Source organism: Sesamum indicum, linkage group LG2, assembly GCF_026168435.1.
Source record: "Sesamum indicum cultivar Baizhima isolate 11 linkage group LG2, ASM2616843v1, whole genome shotgun sequence".
Lineage (NCBI taxonomy): Eukaryota > Viridiplantae > Streptophyta > Magnoliopsida > Lamiales > Pedaliaceae > Sesamum > Sesamum indicum.
The window spans coordinates 124792-138540 of NC_142658.1; the positions used below are offsets into that span (position 1 = coordinate 124792).

Genomic DNA, 13749 nt, shown 5'->3' on the forward strand with positions numbered 1-13749 from the left:
TAATATGTCTTGTGTTGAGTAATGCTATGTATGAATAGATGATTACAAATGCTTTTCTAAATTAAGACTGCTTTTAGCTAAAGCACCATAGGCATACCCCACCACTACTTCATGAATACTATTCTGAATCAAAATTGAGATTATCAGTCCACGTATTGTATTTGTTGTGTAGAGAGCGTAAAGTTTAAAGGATGGATGCGATGATCATGAATCTGATTGATGATGGTTTTAGACCTAACTTTCCTCTAATTTCTGGGACCCTTCACCTTCAGTATCCAATTTAACAAGAAAGAATTAATATTAGAGAAAAGATATATACATATATATATGTGGAAACAATTAAGGCATAAAATTGTTGACCTGCTAGCTAGCTAACCGCATCAAGTGATTACTACAATATATATTAATCATTAATAATTTTAATTCTGTGGGTTTCTTTTTCAGGTACAGCACTCATCCATTCGATGGCTATTGGTAACTAATAAAGCAAGACAACAAAAACAAGAGTATTAATTTCTAAAGGTGGTGATGTACGTACGTACGTTGCTCTCGCTAGCTAGTGCTGTAATTAGTAGCTAGTTTACGTTTCTGCTATTATAGTTTAAAGCAGCAGCAGTAGCAGTAGTAGTAGTAATGGAATTTTGTTTGTCGTCTAACTCTAATTCATGAGAAGGCTGCAGGCGTGGTGGAGTAGGTAATACAGATGGATTGCAAGAATACCACCTGGACCAGAAAAGGTAATTGAAGAAGTTGATGAGGCTGAGTGCAGCTAGCAACCAATAAAACAGGTCAAGCCTATCCTTGTTCAGGTCATTCTCACTCAGCCAACCACCTCCCCAACTGCTTGAAGTAACCTTGTTCACCAAAGAAACCAAAAGGGAGCTCAGATAAAATCCAAATGAATACGAACAGTAAGTCATGGCAGTCAGGAAGGACGGCATCCCTTGTATTGATTGTTTATAAAAGAATTCGATGAGCCCCACTGCTGTGAACATCTCCGAGACCCCAAATATCAGAAACTGTGGAGCTATCCACAAGATGGAAAGCCTTTCATTCAACTTCAAGGCGGAGTTTCTCCTCTTGTGCTCGATGATTGCAGCTGAAACCATAGAGAAAGTGGCGATGAAAAGGCCTATCCCAACTCTTTGGAGAGGGGTGATTCCCGAGTCATTTCCTGTGATTCGCCTGGCAAGAGGTACAAAAGCAGTCTCATAAAGGGGAACCACAAAGATGAGCATCATGTAGGGTATAGACTGGAGAGAGGCAGGTGGGATTCGGAAATTAGGAGTGAGGTTGGTGTTCATGGAAGTTCCCTGTTGGACCGAGAATGTTTGGAGCTGAGCCGATATGGTGTTGAAGATGATTGTGCAAGCAAATATTGGCACCACAGATACAAGTATTTTAACTTGCTCCACTTGTGACACACTGCACAGCCTCCATGAACTTTCCCTCATCTCATTCCCGCCGTTTTCGGTTTTGATGCAGGCTTTATCGAGGAACCTGGGAGGGAATATTAAATATTTAATTATATCCAAACACAAGTATATCATCAATGATACTCAATTCTTTTTTTTTATTTATTTAATTAATTTGTGTCTATGATGATGATATTCATATCTTGTTGTGGTTAATCAGTTGGCTATCAACAGTCCAATTCTTAATTAGTCTAATGTAGTGGGTATAATAGTATTCCATGCAGTTGAAGATATATATATATATATATGTATCCCACCTGAACTTTTCAGTGTGAATTAGCGTGACATTGTTAGATATCGTCCTAGATGGATTTTGAGGGTCTAACATCTCGCTTCGATGCAGCATCTCCGAATTTGACGGGCAGATTTGCTTTCTCTTTGAAATTGCTGCTACGAAAACCTTTCCAAAAACGATACTGAATGAGATTGTCCGTGAAAAGACCAACTTCTTAAGGGACGGAATTCAACTCCACACTCTACACCATACATACGATAGGAATAGAAGAAGAATCATTAATGATTAATTACCTGCGCAATTGGTGTGAATATACTTCCACGGGGTGGGCTATTTCTGTAAATGAGGGATCCGGAAATCAAGCAAATTAAGCCGACAGCCATGGCAGCCGCAGAAACTCCGAAGCCGACATCCATGCCAGAATGGGTTTGAACCCACACGAGAAGAGTGAGGGCGAGAAGCTCACCGGTGCAGAAAGCGAAATATGCGGAGTTGAAGAAAGTGGAGAGCTTCTTGGATTGCTTCGAGTCGTGCTTTGGGAACTGATCTGCTCCATGAGAAATAATGTTGGGCTTCAAACACCCGCTCCCCAAAGCCACCAGGTAGAGCGCCCCATAGAATATCCAGGCCTTGTAACCTTTCGCTTCCTCGCAACCACCCCTTGGACTACCCATGCTGCACTTTGGAGGCCGAAGTTCCGCAACATGGGCTTGAATCGACAGTAATACGAATCCCTGTCCGACCACGGAGCGGTAATAAGTCATATATATATATATAGGATATTGCTTGACGATCGAGGAGAGCATGCAACATTAATTAATATAAATAATTGACTTACTGAGAGCTCGACGAATCCAAAGATGAGCATGGTCCAGAAGCTCCCGAGATAAGAATCGGAGAGGAAGCCACCGAAGAGGGATAGCAGAAACACAGTGCCAACAAAGTTTGTGACCGTGTTTGCCGACTTTGACAAAGGAAAGTGCATCTCATTGAACACATAGGTTATCAGGTTATTCCCAACACCAGCAATTGCCATCATCTCGAACGCTTGAAGTCCTGACCATTCACCAACAAATAGTAATTTACACTGCATACCTTATAATAAATTAATTAATTTGTTATATATGAATGGTTTCCTTACAAGTTAGTGGTATGCATATATATATATATATATATATATATATATAATTTGAGTGGCTGATGAGCACTCACTCACAGCTACCTACATTAAGATAGCTAGGTAGTGCCACACACTCTCTCACTCCAGTGCGTGGCCTCTAGAGACTAATTAAGTCTCCACTCAAATTTCAAGCTAGCCAGTAAAATATATACTGGCAAGAGCATTGCTTGATTCATGATGAGTGCATATATAGGCCTACTAATCATTGACAAAGAGTTGTAATCAGATGTGTTTACTCAAATCCTCTTGCATATATATAACACACTAAATAGAGTGATCAGAAATGAGAAAACAAATGAATTAAGCAAGTAAAGAAACAGTTGAAATGGAGGATGGGCATTTATATTGATGTATATATGCTACTGCATCTAATGTTTGTGAGTGTGTGTAGAGAGGGATAGAGATGGAGAAAGAGATGAAGGAATTGATGAAGAAATGGAGAGACCTAAAATGAAAAGAGCAGCAGTCATTCCACCATGTGTATTAGGTTTGCAAGGTCTCCCTCTCCAATCAACAGAGGTTTGAAGAGATTGATCTGATGATCCTTTGGAATCCCCTCCTCTCTCTTCCCTATCCATGTGCTCTGGTTTCTTTCTACTAGCTAGCTAGATCTGTTTTTCAGTGTAAACAGAATTAACACGCAGCAGTCTCCAGTCCCCAGTCTCCTCTCCCCTCTTCACAAATTAAAAAGGAAACAGATAGAAGCACATGCAATATTATTGCATGCTTTGAGAAAATCAAACCCCAAAATCTACCTATATATATATATATGTATATATCTACCTCATCTTTCCTTTCTCCATTCAAAACTGACTCTCAGACGAACTCCCAAGTGGAGATGGGTCAGTATTTATAATGTGTTGTTTGCATAGCCAGACCCAGTACTCTTTCTTGCAAACGGAGTTGACTTTGCTGTAGTGGGCTACCCCACATGCCACAAAATTCAGCAAAGTACTCGATCGCCATGGATCAGTCCCCACCATGATCGATCGCAAACATATATATATAAAAGCACAGCACCCACAGTGTCCAAAACTCTGTATGTATCTCATTAATGTCCGCCACACACACACAGATATATAACAAAAATCCAACTACAAAAAGTCATGATCACCATCAAGCAGCATAGTTTTGGGAACCATCAAACCGTACTTGTCAATGTTCCCCAATTGATGCACCTATTGCACCATCATTCATTCTGGTTTAATTTATATATATATGTATCGTGGAGCGTATCCCCCACTTGTCTGCTTCTTTCTCTACCCTTGTGATCATAAACTGGTTGAAAATATTAGCCTGTTGCAATTGCCAAAAAATTCTATTGGGGATGGGTCATTTTCATGCACATCTATCAGGATTTCGTCTAAGAAAAAGGTCATGAGGAGTAGCAGAAAGAGAAAGGATGCTCCAGCTGCCCCATCTGTTCTGTTGTCTCACATTATTCAAAAGTGGGCTCGACTCTCCCCCATTACATACCATTCTCATCATACATAAACCCAAGTTAATATATTTTATCTAATCACTGGGATTAATGGAATGAGCTGCTACCTAGCACAACATTAATTATATAATACATCCTGTGAATTCTATATATATATATATATATATATTGTCACAAGAAAGAAGACATGAGAGATGCTGCAGAGATTGCATTTTGAGGAGCTGTTGCTTGCGTCAATTGTGCAGCTGCCGGTCATCACTCATCATAGGCGCTTTTCATCATTCATCACAGGACTCTAACATACATATATATATATATATGCCTTCCTCCTTCCTCACTGCACCCTGCACTCATGCTCTTAATTAGAAGGTCAACTCATGTCGCTCCATTTAAAATATTTATCATAATCGCTAAATATTATAATAAAATAATAATAATTATATGTATGATTGATCGTATATGGTACTAGCTATATATGATCACTGCACATTACATGCATGTACTAATTTCTCTATATATATATTTTGCTTTTAAAATGAGATACATTTCTTTTAATCGTAAAAAAGTATCCATGAAATTAAAACATTTTTTATATATATTACAGCTTGTCGGTTTACAAACATGTACTTTTTCAAGTGGATAAACTCAATTCAAGCAAAGGTAATGAACTAGACACATGTATACGCCAAATTAAAGCATTATAAGTCCGACAAGCTCACGACCTTGGGTCTTTAAGCAAATACAATAATTGGGATTTATATAAAAACTTCAACTTTTTATGGATCGAGATGTTAATTCATTACCTTTTGCAATATTAAGCGGTACTGATATATGATATGGGCTACTTTCACCCTTAATTCCATGTACCAACATAATATTATTGTATATATGAAGGATTTGATTTTGCCAAAATGATAAATAAAAATAACCAAAAAAGGTGTTTTGTTTTGTTTTATCACTTCAATTCCAGGTTCTTAAGCTTTTAGATTTCCATGGCTTCCTCACAGTGCATCGTCTTTGTTGTTTTAATTGAGCACAAGTTTTCAATGAAATAAATCAGTTAATGATTGTTCAAACTAAAGGTGGGCACCTTGCAATTCACGACGGCAGAAGTGAAGAAGGTTCTAGGCAAGAGAAACAAAGCAAACCAAAGAAAATATTAGTATGCTTTACGTTTTTTTGCCTTGCTACGGCCAATTGTATATAGGCGATTAAGGTTGTATTTAAAGGGCATATTGCAATTTATCCTCATATGTAATTAGCTGAAAATGACAAAACACACCCCTATCTAAAAAATAAAGGGCAAAATACTTTTTAATTTCATAAAATATGAGTAGAATTTGTTTTGATACCACAATTTTGATAATTGTTGCTTTTAGTACCATAAAACTCATAATCACGTATTTTTAATCCCAAACAGTCACGTGTATTGAAATTTTCGGACTAAAAAGGCGTTGTTCGAAACTAAAAAAATATTATAATTTTGGGTGTAACACAAGCGCTATTTTCTTTTTCTATTTTTGTACTTTTTTATTATCAACCATAGGATCTTATCTATATAGACGAATGGTCCATATTTAATTTTACTTATATAATTATATACAAAAAGTATATATGTATTTTTTTTATAAATATATATGTGTATAATATATATACCAAGAAACCACCTCCCTCCCCCGTCGTCGGAGCTGGCCAGCCGCCTCTTTCCCCCCACCCACCAGCGCACCTCTGCCCCCCTCCCCCAACTAGCGCGCCTCCCCCTGTTGCGCCGCTACTTCCCCTGCCACGCGCTTCACCTCTGTTGTCGCTTCTGCCCCCATTGCACACTAAACCTCGTTCGCTTCTCCCCCCACCGCGCGCTTCACCTCCCTCGTCGCTGCGCCCTCTCTAGCGTGCCTCCCCCCACTCGAAGTGGATTGCTTCAATCGGGTTTCTTCCTCCTCAATCGACCATTAATTATAGATTCGAGTTGAAAGAAGGACTTTTACTAGTTATTGGATTACAGCTCTGATTTTTTATTCGTCTGTTTTTATAATTTTGCCACGTCATTATTTTTCCCCACGTGTTACAAAAATGGTATAACAAAAAATTTAGCAAAAAATTGATACCGTTAGGGCTTAACTAACGATAGGGGAGAGTATGCAACATTTTAAAAAATACAAGGAAATCTTTTATCTATTTTTTTAATAAAGAGGTTTTTAGCTAAATTTTGAAAATACAGGAGTTTTATGCAATTTACCCTAACAAAAATTGGTCATTACAAAGTTTGTGTTGGAAAGCCTGATGCTAGTAGTTCTTGTACCGAACTTAACTTATCATCACAAATGTATTCGAAACAAAATATGATTCCTTATAATAGTATTAGTTATAGTAACAAATTGGTCCTCTCAAAAGTTTATATTGTTGTTACAAAAGAAAATACATTTATTACCAAAAGTATGACTTGTAATAATCTTTTCATTACAAATATTTATTATGACAACTTAGTGTCCTTACTAAAACTTAAAATCAATACTATTTTTAAGTTTATTTATAATAATACATTATAAAAAAAAGTGATTCATATGGAAAATTCAATTCCTCACTAATAGAAAGTATTAGTGATTTATTTTTCTTTTTTATTGGCAAATAGTTAATAACCTAATTTAAAAAATTCAACGGAGGCCCATCTTACAAAAGTGTGGCATATAGCATAATGTATTCACATGAATATTGGTGGTGAGGGGTGTGGGAGATATATAGGTAGAGAGAAATTTCGTGCATCGAGATGTGAAAAGTGATGAAGGTTTGTCTAAAATTAGAAAAAGTAGGAAGAAAAGGAGCACAGTATGGATTTTGCTTACATAATAAGCAGTTGCATTGCAGCTGGATAGAGATCATAAGGCCGGTGCATTACTATTTATCATCATCATCAATTAATTAGTTAATGTTCTTCCAAATATATCATCATACTGATAATCAAGGCCCCCCTCTCTCTCTCTCTATATATATGCATTAGCATGTGCCGGCAATCATTGATAAATCAAATTTAAGGTGGAGAGCTGCTGTAGGCAAGAACACAAAATTTAGTGAATAAATTGATATAAATTATTAAGTACTTAGAGAGTTGTGCGCGTGGATGGATACCGGAGCAGTAGGAAAATGGTTTTGGTTGGTGATTATGATGATGAGTTTGATGGGTGTCCTTACAGTCATGTGTTCGTCCACGTCCGGTGATGGTGATGGTGTTGGGGCTAATAATAAAGCAGCAGCAGCACAGGCGACAGCACTGTTCGTGTTTGGTGATTCCTTAGTAGATAACGGGAATAACAATTTCCTAAATTCAATTGCAAAATCAAATTACTACCCGTATGGTGTGGATTCCAACAGAGGCCCAACCGGCAGATTCTCCAATGGAGATACTTTTGTCGATTACCTTGGTATCCATTTATATGTATACTGATTCTCCATCTTCATTCATGCATCTCATGATCATCACTTGCCGCTTTAATTATTATATTTATTATTAATTGATTCATATATCAATCATCCTATATATATACATAATTAATTAATTCTGCATGCAGGAGCATGGTTGGGTATTGCAGCTCCTCCTCCCTTTTCAGATCCATCCACAACTGGAACTAGAATTCTCGGAGGAGTCAACTATGCCTCCGCTGCTGCTGGCATCCTTGACGAAACTGGCCAACACTATGTAACACACATAAACATACATATATAATTAATACCTAACACGTTTCTGATGATGATGATGATTATATATATATATATATATATATATTTGTGTGTATTGACTAATTCAATTTATTTTCTTGTTATTTTAATATATTAATTAGGGTGAAAGGTACTCTTTGAGTCAACAAGTTCTGAATTTTGAAAGCACGCTGAGTCAACTGAGGACGATGATAAGCGGAGCTAACTTGAGCAAGTACCTTTCAAAAGCCATCGCAATTCTGGTATTTGGGAGCAATGACTACATCAACAACTATCTATTGCCTGCCATGTACCCCTCCAGCTTCAATTACAATCCTTCCCAGTTTGCCAACCTTCTTCTCAACCACTACGCACGACAACTCGTCGCCCTCTACAGTCTTGGGCTTCGCAAATTTGTGGTTGCGGGAACCGGGCCTCTGGGATGCATCCCGAACGTGCTGGCGACGGGGCAAGCCCCTCCAGGAAGATGCGTCGACTATGTCAACCAAATTCTAGGCCCCTTCAACCAAGGCCTGCTATCACTTGTTAATATTATGAACAACGGCACCCATCCAGGTTCCATGTTCGTCTACGGCAACACTTACGGTGCAATTGGGGACATTCTGAACAATCCAGAGAGATACGGGTTCAAGGTGGTTGACAGAGGATGTTGTGGGATAGGGAGGAATCAGGGTGTGATAACCTGCATGCCCTGGGTTCCTCCATGTTCCAACAGGAATCAGTATGTCTTCTGGGATGCCTTCCATCCCACCCAAGCTGTTGATGCTATTCTTGCTCACAGGGCTTATGCCGGTCCTCCCACTGACGTCCATCCCATCAACGTTCAACAATTGGCTCTTATTAATTTCTCCTGATCATCATTTCAAATGTTTTTCATGGGATTTTCTACATAATAAATATAATAATTTTTAAATTCACTGTAAGAATTGAAGCTGCTCTTTGAATAATTAATTAATGATCAAGCTAATATAGGTAGAGCCTCACCCCATGCTTGAAAGTAATTATTCTATTAAATCTGATTCAAACAAATTTAATTAACTATTGAATAAGGGGGGGGGGGGGGGGGTTTGTAAAGTTACAACTTGTACATTTGGGCCTTAATAGACAACTTCAATACACCTAAACTGTTTTAATAGACAAGATTGTGATGCCTTTGGGTGATCAAGCCCAAATATAAATGATCTTAGTTCTTCTCTGAGAGATGTTTGGGTAGCCCCTGGCCCAACTTGCACCATATAATTGCATCAAATTCCAATGAGATTAGCTATTCCATTGACCTCCACTCCAAAACGGCCCCTTGCGGAGCCCGATAAGCAACAAAAATGCTATTTCTGATTGTAATTAAATTTTTCACGAAATATGGAATTTCCGAGAACACGAGGGGGCAAACTGAAAGAATATGAAAGTCAGTCGCCACCCCGTCCCCCAAGCAAAGTGGTTTTTGGTTTTAAGGGTAAACCTTTAGGCGGAGTAGAGCAGAGATGGCAGGCGGTACTTCCTTATCAAAATTTGCTAAAAGTTATTGTTTGCGGTTGCACCGTAGTCATTTCTCTGCCAAACCCTTCTCCTCTTCTTCTTCTTCTTCTTCCTCCTCCTCTCCTCGTAACACCAGTAACAGTACTAAACTGCAGCAAGAAACAAATCTTGGACTTGAAGATGACGTCCCCGTCTCGGGAATAAGCAGACCTCTTTCCCACATTCTCAAAGAATTGAACAAGAAAGTGCCGGAATCCCTCCTCAGGCTCCGCACGGAACCTACTGGCGTCTCCGTCAAATACATCCCCTGGTTTTCCTCTCTTTCTCCCTCACCTTCTCTCTTTGTATAAATCAATTTATGTGTGGGTATGTGATTTGCCAACTTACCTCTTTCACGACTGAATCTATAGTGGTCGATTCTTGTGCACTTAAGACGGTTTGGGAGGTGAGAATAACAGCTTCCTTCAATTTGTTTGTATTTAGGAGCTTTTGTTTAACTGTCTCCAATATGCGGACTTCCGCATTGTGGGAGCAAAACACTTACCTACATCGAATATTATTTCATAACTAGGATTAATTCCAATGATAGCGTGCCATTATTCTCTGCATTTTGTATAAAAACACTTGGTGTAAGTAAAAGCTTTGTCATTTATAGTACCAATTAGGTTTTTGTTCAGTTTTCTTTTTATTTGGAGTTTTTGTTTTTCTATCGGAACAAATCAGCCATATCTCCTGCAGAAGGAAAAAAGAAAAAATCTTTGACATCTTTGACTTTTCGTTTATCAATGCTGAACTAATTGAATGCTGGATGTCATCATTTTAAGCTAATAGGATTTCTACTATCAAACAAATTAGTAAAATTGATTCATTGCTTCGCGCGAGAAATACAACAACTAAACTAGTGGCTGGTTATCTATCCTTTACTTTGTCATAGCTGTATGCACCTACATGGGAGACATATTTGTCTTTGTCTTTCCCAATGTATCACATGCGTGCTCATTAATGTAGACATACTAGGAAAGAGCTTAATACATAATCCTTCATTTCTGTTTAAAAGACTTTGTTCATCTGCATCCATTTCACTTGAGAATTTTTCGTTTTCCCAAGAGAGCAGTGTGGGAAAGGGCAATGTCATGCTACTATCAACTTCTATTCTTTGCAGGCACATAGTTAATCGGATAATGAACCTACATGCACCAGGTATGCTAGAGATCATTCTAGTTTTGTAGCATTAAGTGACCAAAATCTTACTTCAATAGTACATGCAAAGTTATTCAATTCCTTTCTGCTGTAGAATGGTCTGGTGAAGTCCGCAGCATAACTTATTCAGCTGATGGGAAATCTGTATCTGTTGTTTATCGTGTAACACTTTATGGGACTGATGCAGAGGTATGCTCTTTCCATTATGTTTTAAGTATACTTTTTTGTCTTGCTCATATGGATGATATGTTTAAAATTCCGATATTTTTTATTAGTAGCAAGGTCATAATATAATGACACTACCCAATTATTCTAACCTCGCAATGAAGAACTGATTTACTCTAGACCTGAAGATTGCACAAATTCTTTTATCTTATTTTCAATTAACTTGCTTGTTTAAATCACGGTGCAACTTGGATTCTTCAGGACAGTTTTATTATTTGTCGATCTATGTTGCCCTTAATTGAGAAATTCGAACATGCTTTCATAGGAAAAGATGATCTGGACTCCTGATTCGACATTAGAAGTATATTGATTATTCATTGAAACTCCAATAACCCATTTATCATATATTGAATCTTAATATATTGATTTTGATTGGTCATTTTAGGAAATCTTTTCCTAATTGCTGTCATGGCTCAGCCAATGAATTTTAGTCAAATACTAATTAAAAAAAAAGGCAGTTTACTCATTCATCTAAATTGTGACCAAAACTGAATAATGCCTAAATTATGGGTTGAAAAATGAGATTTTTGCCTCACATGAGCAGCATGTGAATTTTCCATCAAATATTTGGTGGAGGATGGAAACTGAGGAAGTTTACAGATAAAGGATTAAAATTGGATGGGGCCTCAATTATGGGCCGAATGATGCAAATTTTCCCCCTGTTACCAATGAAATTGAACATATGAATCTCTGATCAGATGAACATGAACCACCTTGCATTTTAATTAACCTGAACTGACTACTGTGATGGTGGATTTTATTTTTTCTTACTGCCAGTGTAATGTTTTCCATTTACTAGCAATATGCAAATTGATCAAATGTCTTTTCTGTATTAGTGTGTCATACAGTTTTACTGAACTTGTGGGTGCATGGTGCCTTCATGTGAGATAGGTCGATGTTTTCATGAAATAATTGTCCTAATATGTCAGTTAGGTTATGAGCAGTCTGCTAAAAGTCATACCACACCATTTAAATGCATACTCCTGCTCACCATCTCTTTCCAAGTTATCCTGAACACAAGAATTATGAGACTGTTTGATTTGTGTTAAAAGTTATTTGCCCAAGGTGGTTATTAGGCAAATTTCTCTGCCATGTCTTGTTTATATTAGCTGATCCCAACACTACAGAAATGTGGGACAAACTTATAATTGGATTCTTTCCATATGAACTAGATCTTTCGGGAATCAACAGGGACTGCTTCAATTAGTGAGCCAGGGTACGGGGATCCTGTGCAGAAGGCAGAAGCAATGGCATTTCGTCGAGCTTGTGCTCGCTTCGGGCTTGGACTGCATCTTTATCATGAAGACGTGGAATAGTGCAGTTGTAAGCTGGCGCTGTGGCAATTCTGCTTGGGATGTTGTATGTTTCTCGAGAGTTGAGGTCCCTTTTTCCATGAGGGCAATAGGGTCAGAGTGATTGAACCAGATGAAGTGTGTAATGAGTTTGGGTTGGTATAATTAATTCAGAGTTTAAAGCTTTTGAAGTTAGAGAATTGTAAGATAGCGGGCTGGCTCATATGGAGTTGAATTGGTTAAAAGTTTAATATTTGGTAGCAAATGCATGTGTTGACAAGAAAAGTGAACGAGTATAGATTATGAGAAATCTTGAAAACTAATCGGGATATTATTGTAATTAAAAGGTATATTGTTTGCATCCAAGAATTACATGGTCCAGTTGATGAACTTGGACAATTGACAGTGAGCGAGTACTACTTGTATTGCACATGATGGAGATCACAAGTGGGTTACTAGTACGGCTGGCAGTTACCAGAGACACAGAGGAAAGGGCGTCTATCTGTATACACACACACAGAGTCGTGTCATGTGAGTTGTAGTGTGGCGTAGATGAGTTTGTGGTCAAAAAGATAACAAGTTGGAGACAGCTTTAGGTTATTATTATAGGTGCAGTACTTTGCCAGATATGCTTGTTATATTGTATTGAAAATGAAATGAAAAAATAGTGGTGTAAATAATGAAATGTAGCATAGCATTACAAAATAAGTGCTTTTGGAAAAGATGAATGGGACTTTGAATATTCAAAAAATGGGTGGGTGGGTTTTTATATATGATAAAAACTGCTATTAGCCGGAGGCGGTTCTCTCGCCCCCCATCGCCCATCCCATACAATGCTAGTATTCGCTCAAACGCCCACAGTCACTCTTGACTTCACTTTGTAACATCCTTTGGTCTTTTTGTAAATACTTGCATTTTTTGAGGGCGATTCCTTTGCTTCTCACATACCAAGACCCATGGCAAACACAATAATGTCCGCCGGTGGCAAGACCAGCCTCCTTGCCTGCGCGTGCTCATTCCTCACTTTTATTTTCAAGGATAAAATAAAATACATTCTCTATAGATATTTGCGTTTTACTATAATCATTCAATCCACTTCCAAATTGTATATCCCGAATTATCCTTTTGCATTCTTTTTTCTTGTTTCTCCATTCTAATTGCGCCAACCCTTACAGGTAATTTGAATTTTTTTTTTTGCAAATTAATATTTTATTTGGTATAACATTTCATATATACAAATAAAAGTCGTAGATATAAAAATATTTGTAATTTACATTTATGACATTATATAAAAAGAAATATAATGTGTAATATCAAGAATTTAAATTAGTATAGTTAAAGTTGAAAAGATCAAAATCATGCAGTACAGTGTTTTTTATTTGGTAGAAGAAATATAATTAGAAGTAGAGAAATTTGTTTAATGTACTTGGGGGATAATTTGTAAGTTGAAATGAGGAAGAGGGAGTTTGAAAAGGCGCGTGAGGAGCAAGGGATTAAATGTTAAAGAAGTG

At 37.6% G+C, this 13749-nt stretch overlaps 3 protein-coding genes across 4 annotated transcripts; 2 read left to right on the forward strand and 1 right to left on the reverse strand.

Moving 5' to 3' along the window:
- Positions 1-388: 388 nt before the first annotated feature.
- On the reverse strand, positions 389-3718 carry LOC105174647 (Major facilitator superfamily protein). Its single transcript, XM_011096819.3, has 5 exons — positions 3336-3718; positions 2549-2766; positions 2004-2444; positions 1733-1875; positions 389-1500 (listed from the first exon to the last, which is right to left on the reverse strand). The coding sequence occupies exons 1-5, from the start codon at positions 3466-3468 to the stop codon at positions 576-578; spliced, it is 1860 nt and encodes a 619-aa protein (XP_011095121.1). The 5' UTR covers positions 3469-3718; the 3' UTR covers positions 389-575.
- A 3477-nt stretch (positions 3719-7195) lies between these two features.
- Positions 7196-8962, forward strand: LOC105174656 (GDSL-like Lipase/Acylhydrolase superfamily protein). The gene is made up of 3 exons (XM_011096832.3): positions 7196-7750; positions 7898-8025; positions 8168-8962. Exons 1-3 carry the CDS (start codon positions 7450-7452, stop codon positions 8897-8899), a joined length of 1161 nt encoding a protein of 386 aa, XP_011095134.1. The 5' UTR covers positions 7196-7449; the 3' UTR covers positions 8900-8962.
- A 433-nt stretch (positions 8963-9395) lies between these two features.
- Positions 9396-12643, forward strand: RAD52-1 (cobalt ion binding protein). Of its 2 annotated transcripts, none has more exons than XM_011096843.3 (4): positions 9396-9831; positions 10636-10721; positions 10816-10910; positions 12119-12643. In XM_011096843.3, exons 1-4 carry the CDS (start codon positions 9527-9529, stop codon positions 12260-12262), a joined length of 630 nt encoding a protein of 209 aa, XP_011095145.1. In that variant the 5' UTR covers positions 9396-9526; the 3' UTR covers positions 12263-12643. The 2 variants fall into 2 exon arrangements, with proteins under 2 accessions (XP_011095145.1, XP_011095152.1); XM_011096850.3 differs by having other exon boundaries at positions 9405-9831; positions 10684-10721.
- Positions 12644-13749: the final 1106 nt, after the last annotated feature.

What these genes read in the sequence shown, in the direction of transcription:
- LOC105174647 (XM_011096819.3), bottom strand. Translation starts at nt 3,468, where the DNA reads ATGGATAGGGAAGAGAGAGGAGGGGATTCCAAAGGATCATCAGATCAA. An exon ending in TGCTGCTCTTTTCATTTTAG is followed by an intron (nt 2,767 to 3,335) that starts GTCTCTCCATTT and finishes GTGAATGGTCAG; the next exon opens with GACTTCAAGCGTTCGAGATG. An exon ending in TATTCACACCAATTGCGCAG is followed by an intron (nt 1,876 to 2,003) that starts GTAATTAATCAT and finishes GTTTTTGGAAAG; the next exon opens with GTTTTCGTAGCAGCAATTTC.
- LOC105174656 (XM_011096832.3), top strand. Translation starts at nt 7,450, where the DNA reads ATGGATACCGGAGCAGTAGGAAAATGGTTTTGGTTGGTGATTATGATG. An exon ending in TACTTTTGTCGATTACCTTG is followed by an intron (nt 7,751 to 7,897) that starts GTATCCATTTAT and finishes TTCTGCATGCAG; the next exon opens with GAGCATGGTTGGGTATTGCA. An exon ending in ACGAAACTGGCCAACACTAT is followed by an intron (nt 8,026 to 8,167) that starts GTAACACACATA and finishes TATATTAATTAG; the next exon opens with GGTGAAAGGTACTCTTTGAG.
- RAD52-1 (XM_011096843.3), top strand. Translation starts at nt 9,527, where the DNA reads ATGGCAGGCGGTACTTCCTTATCAAAATTTGCTAAAAGTTATTGTTTG. An exon ending in AATGAACCTACATGCACCAG is followed by an intron (nt 10,722 to 10,815) that starts GTATGCTAGAGA and finishes TTTCTGCTGTAG; the next exon opens with AATGGTCTGGTGAAGTCCGC. An exon ending in TTTATGGGACTGATGCAGAG is followed by an intron (nt 10,911 to 12,118) that starts GTATGCTCTTTC and finishes CATATGAACTAG; the next exon opens with ATCTTTCGGGAATCAACAGG.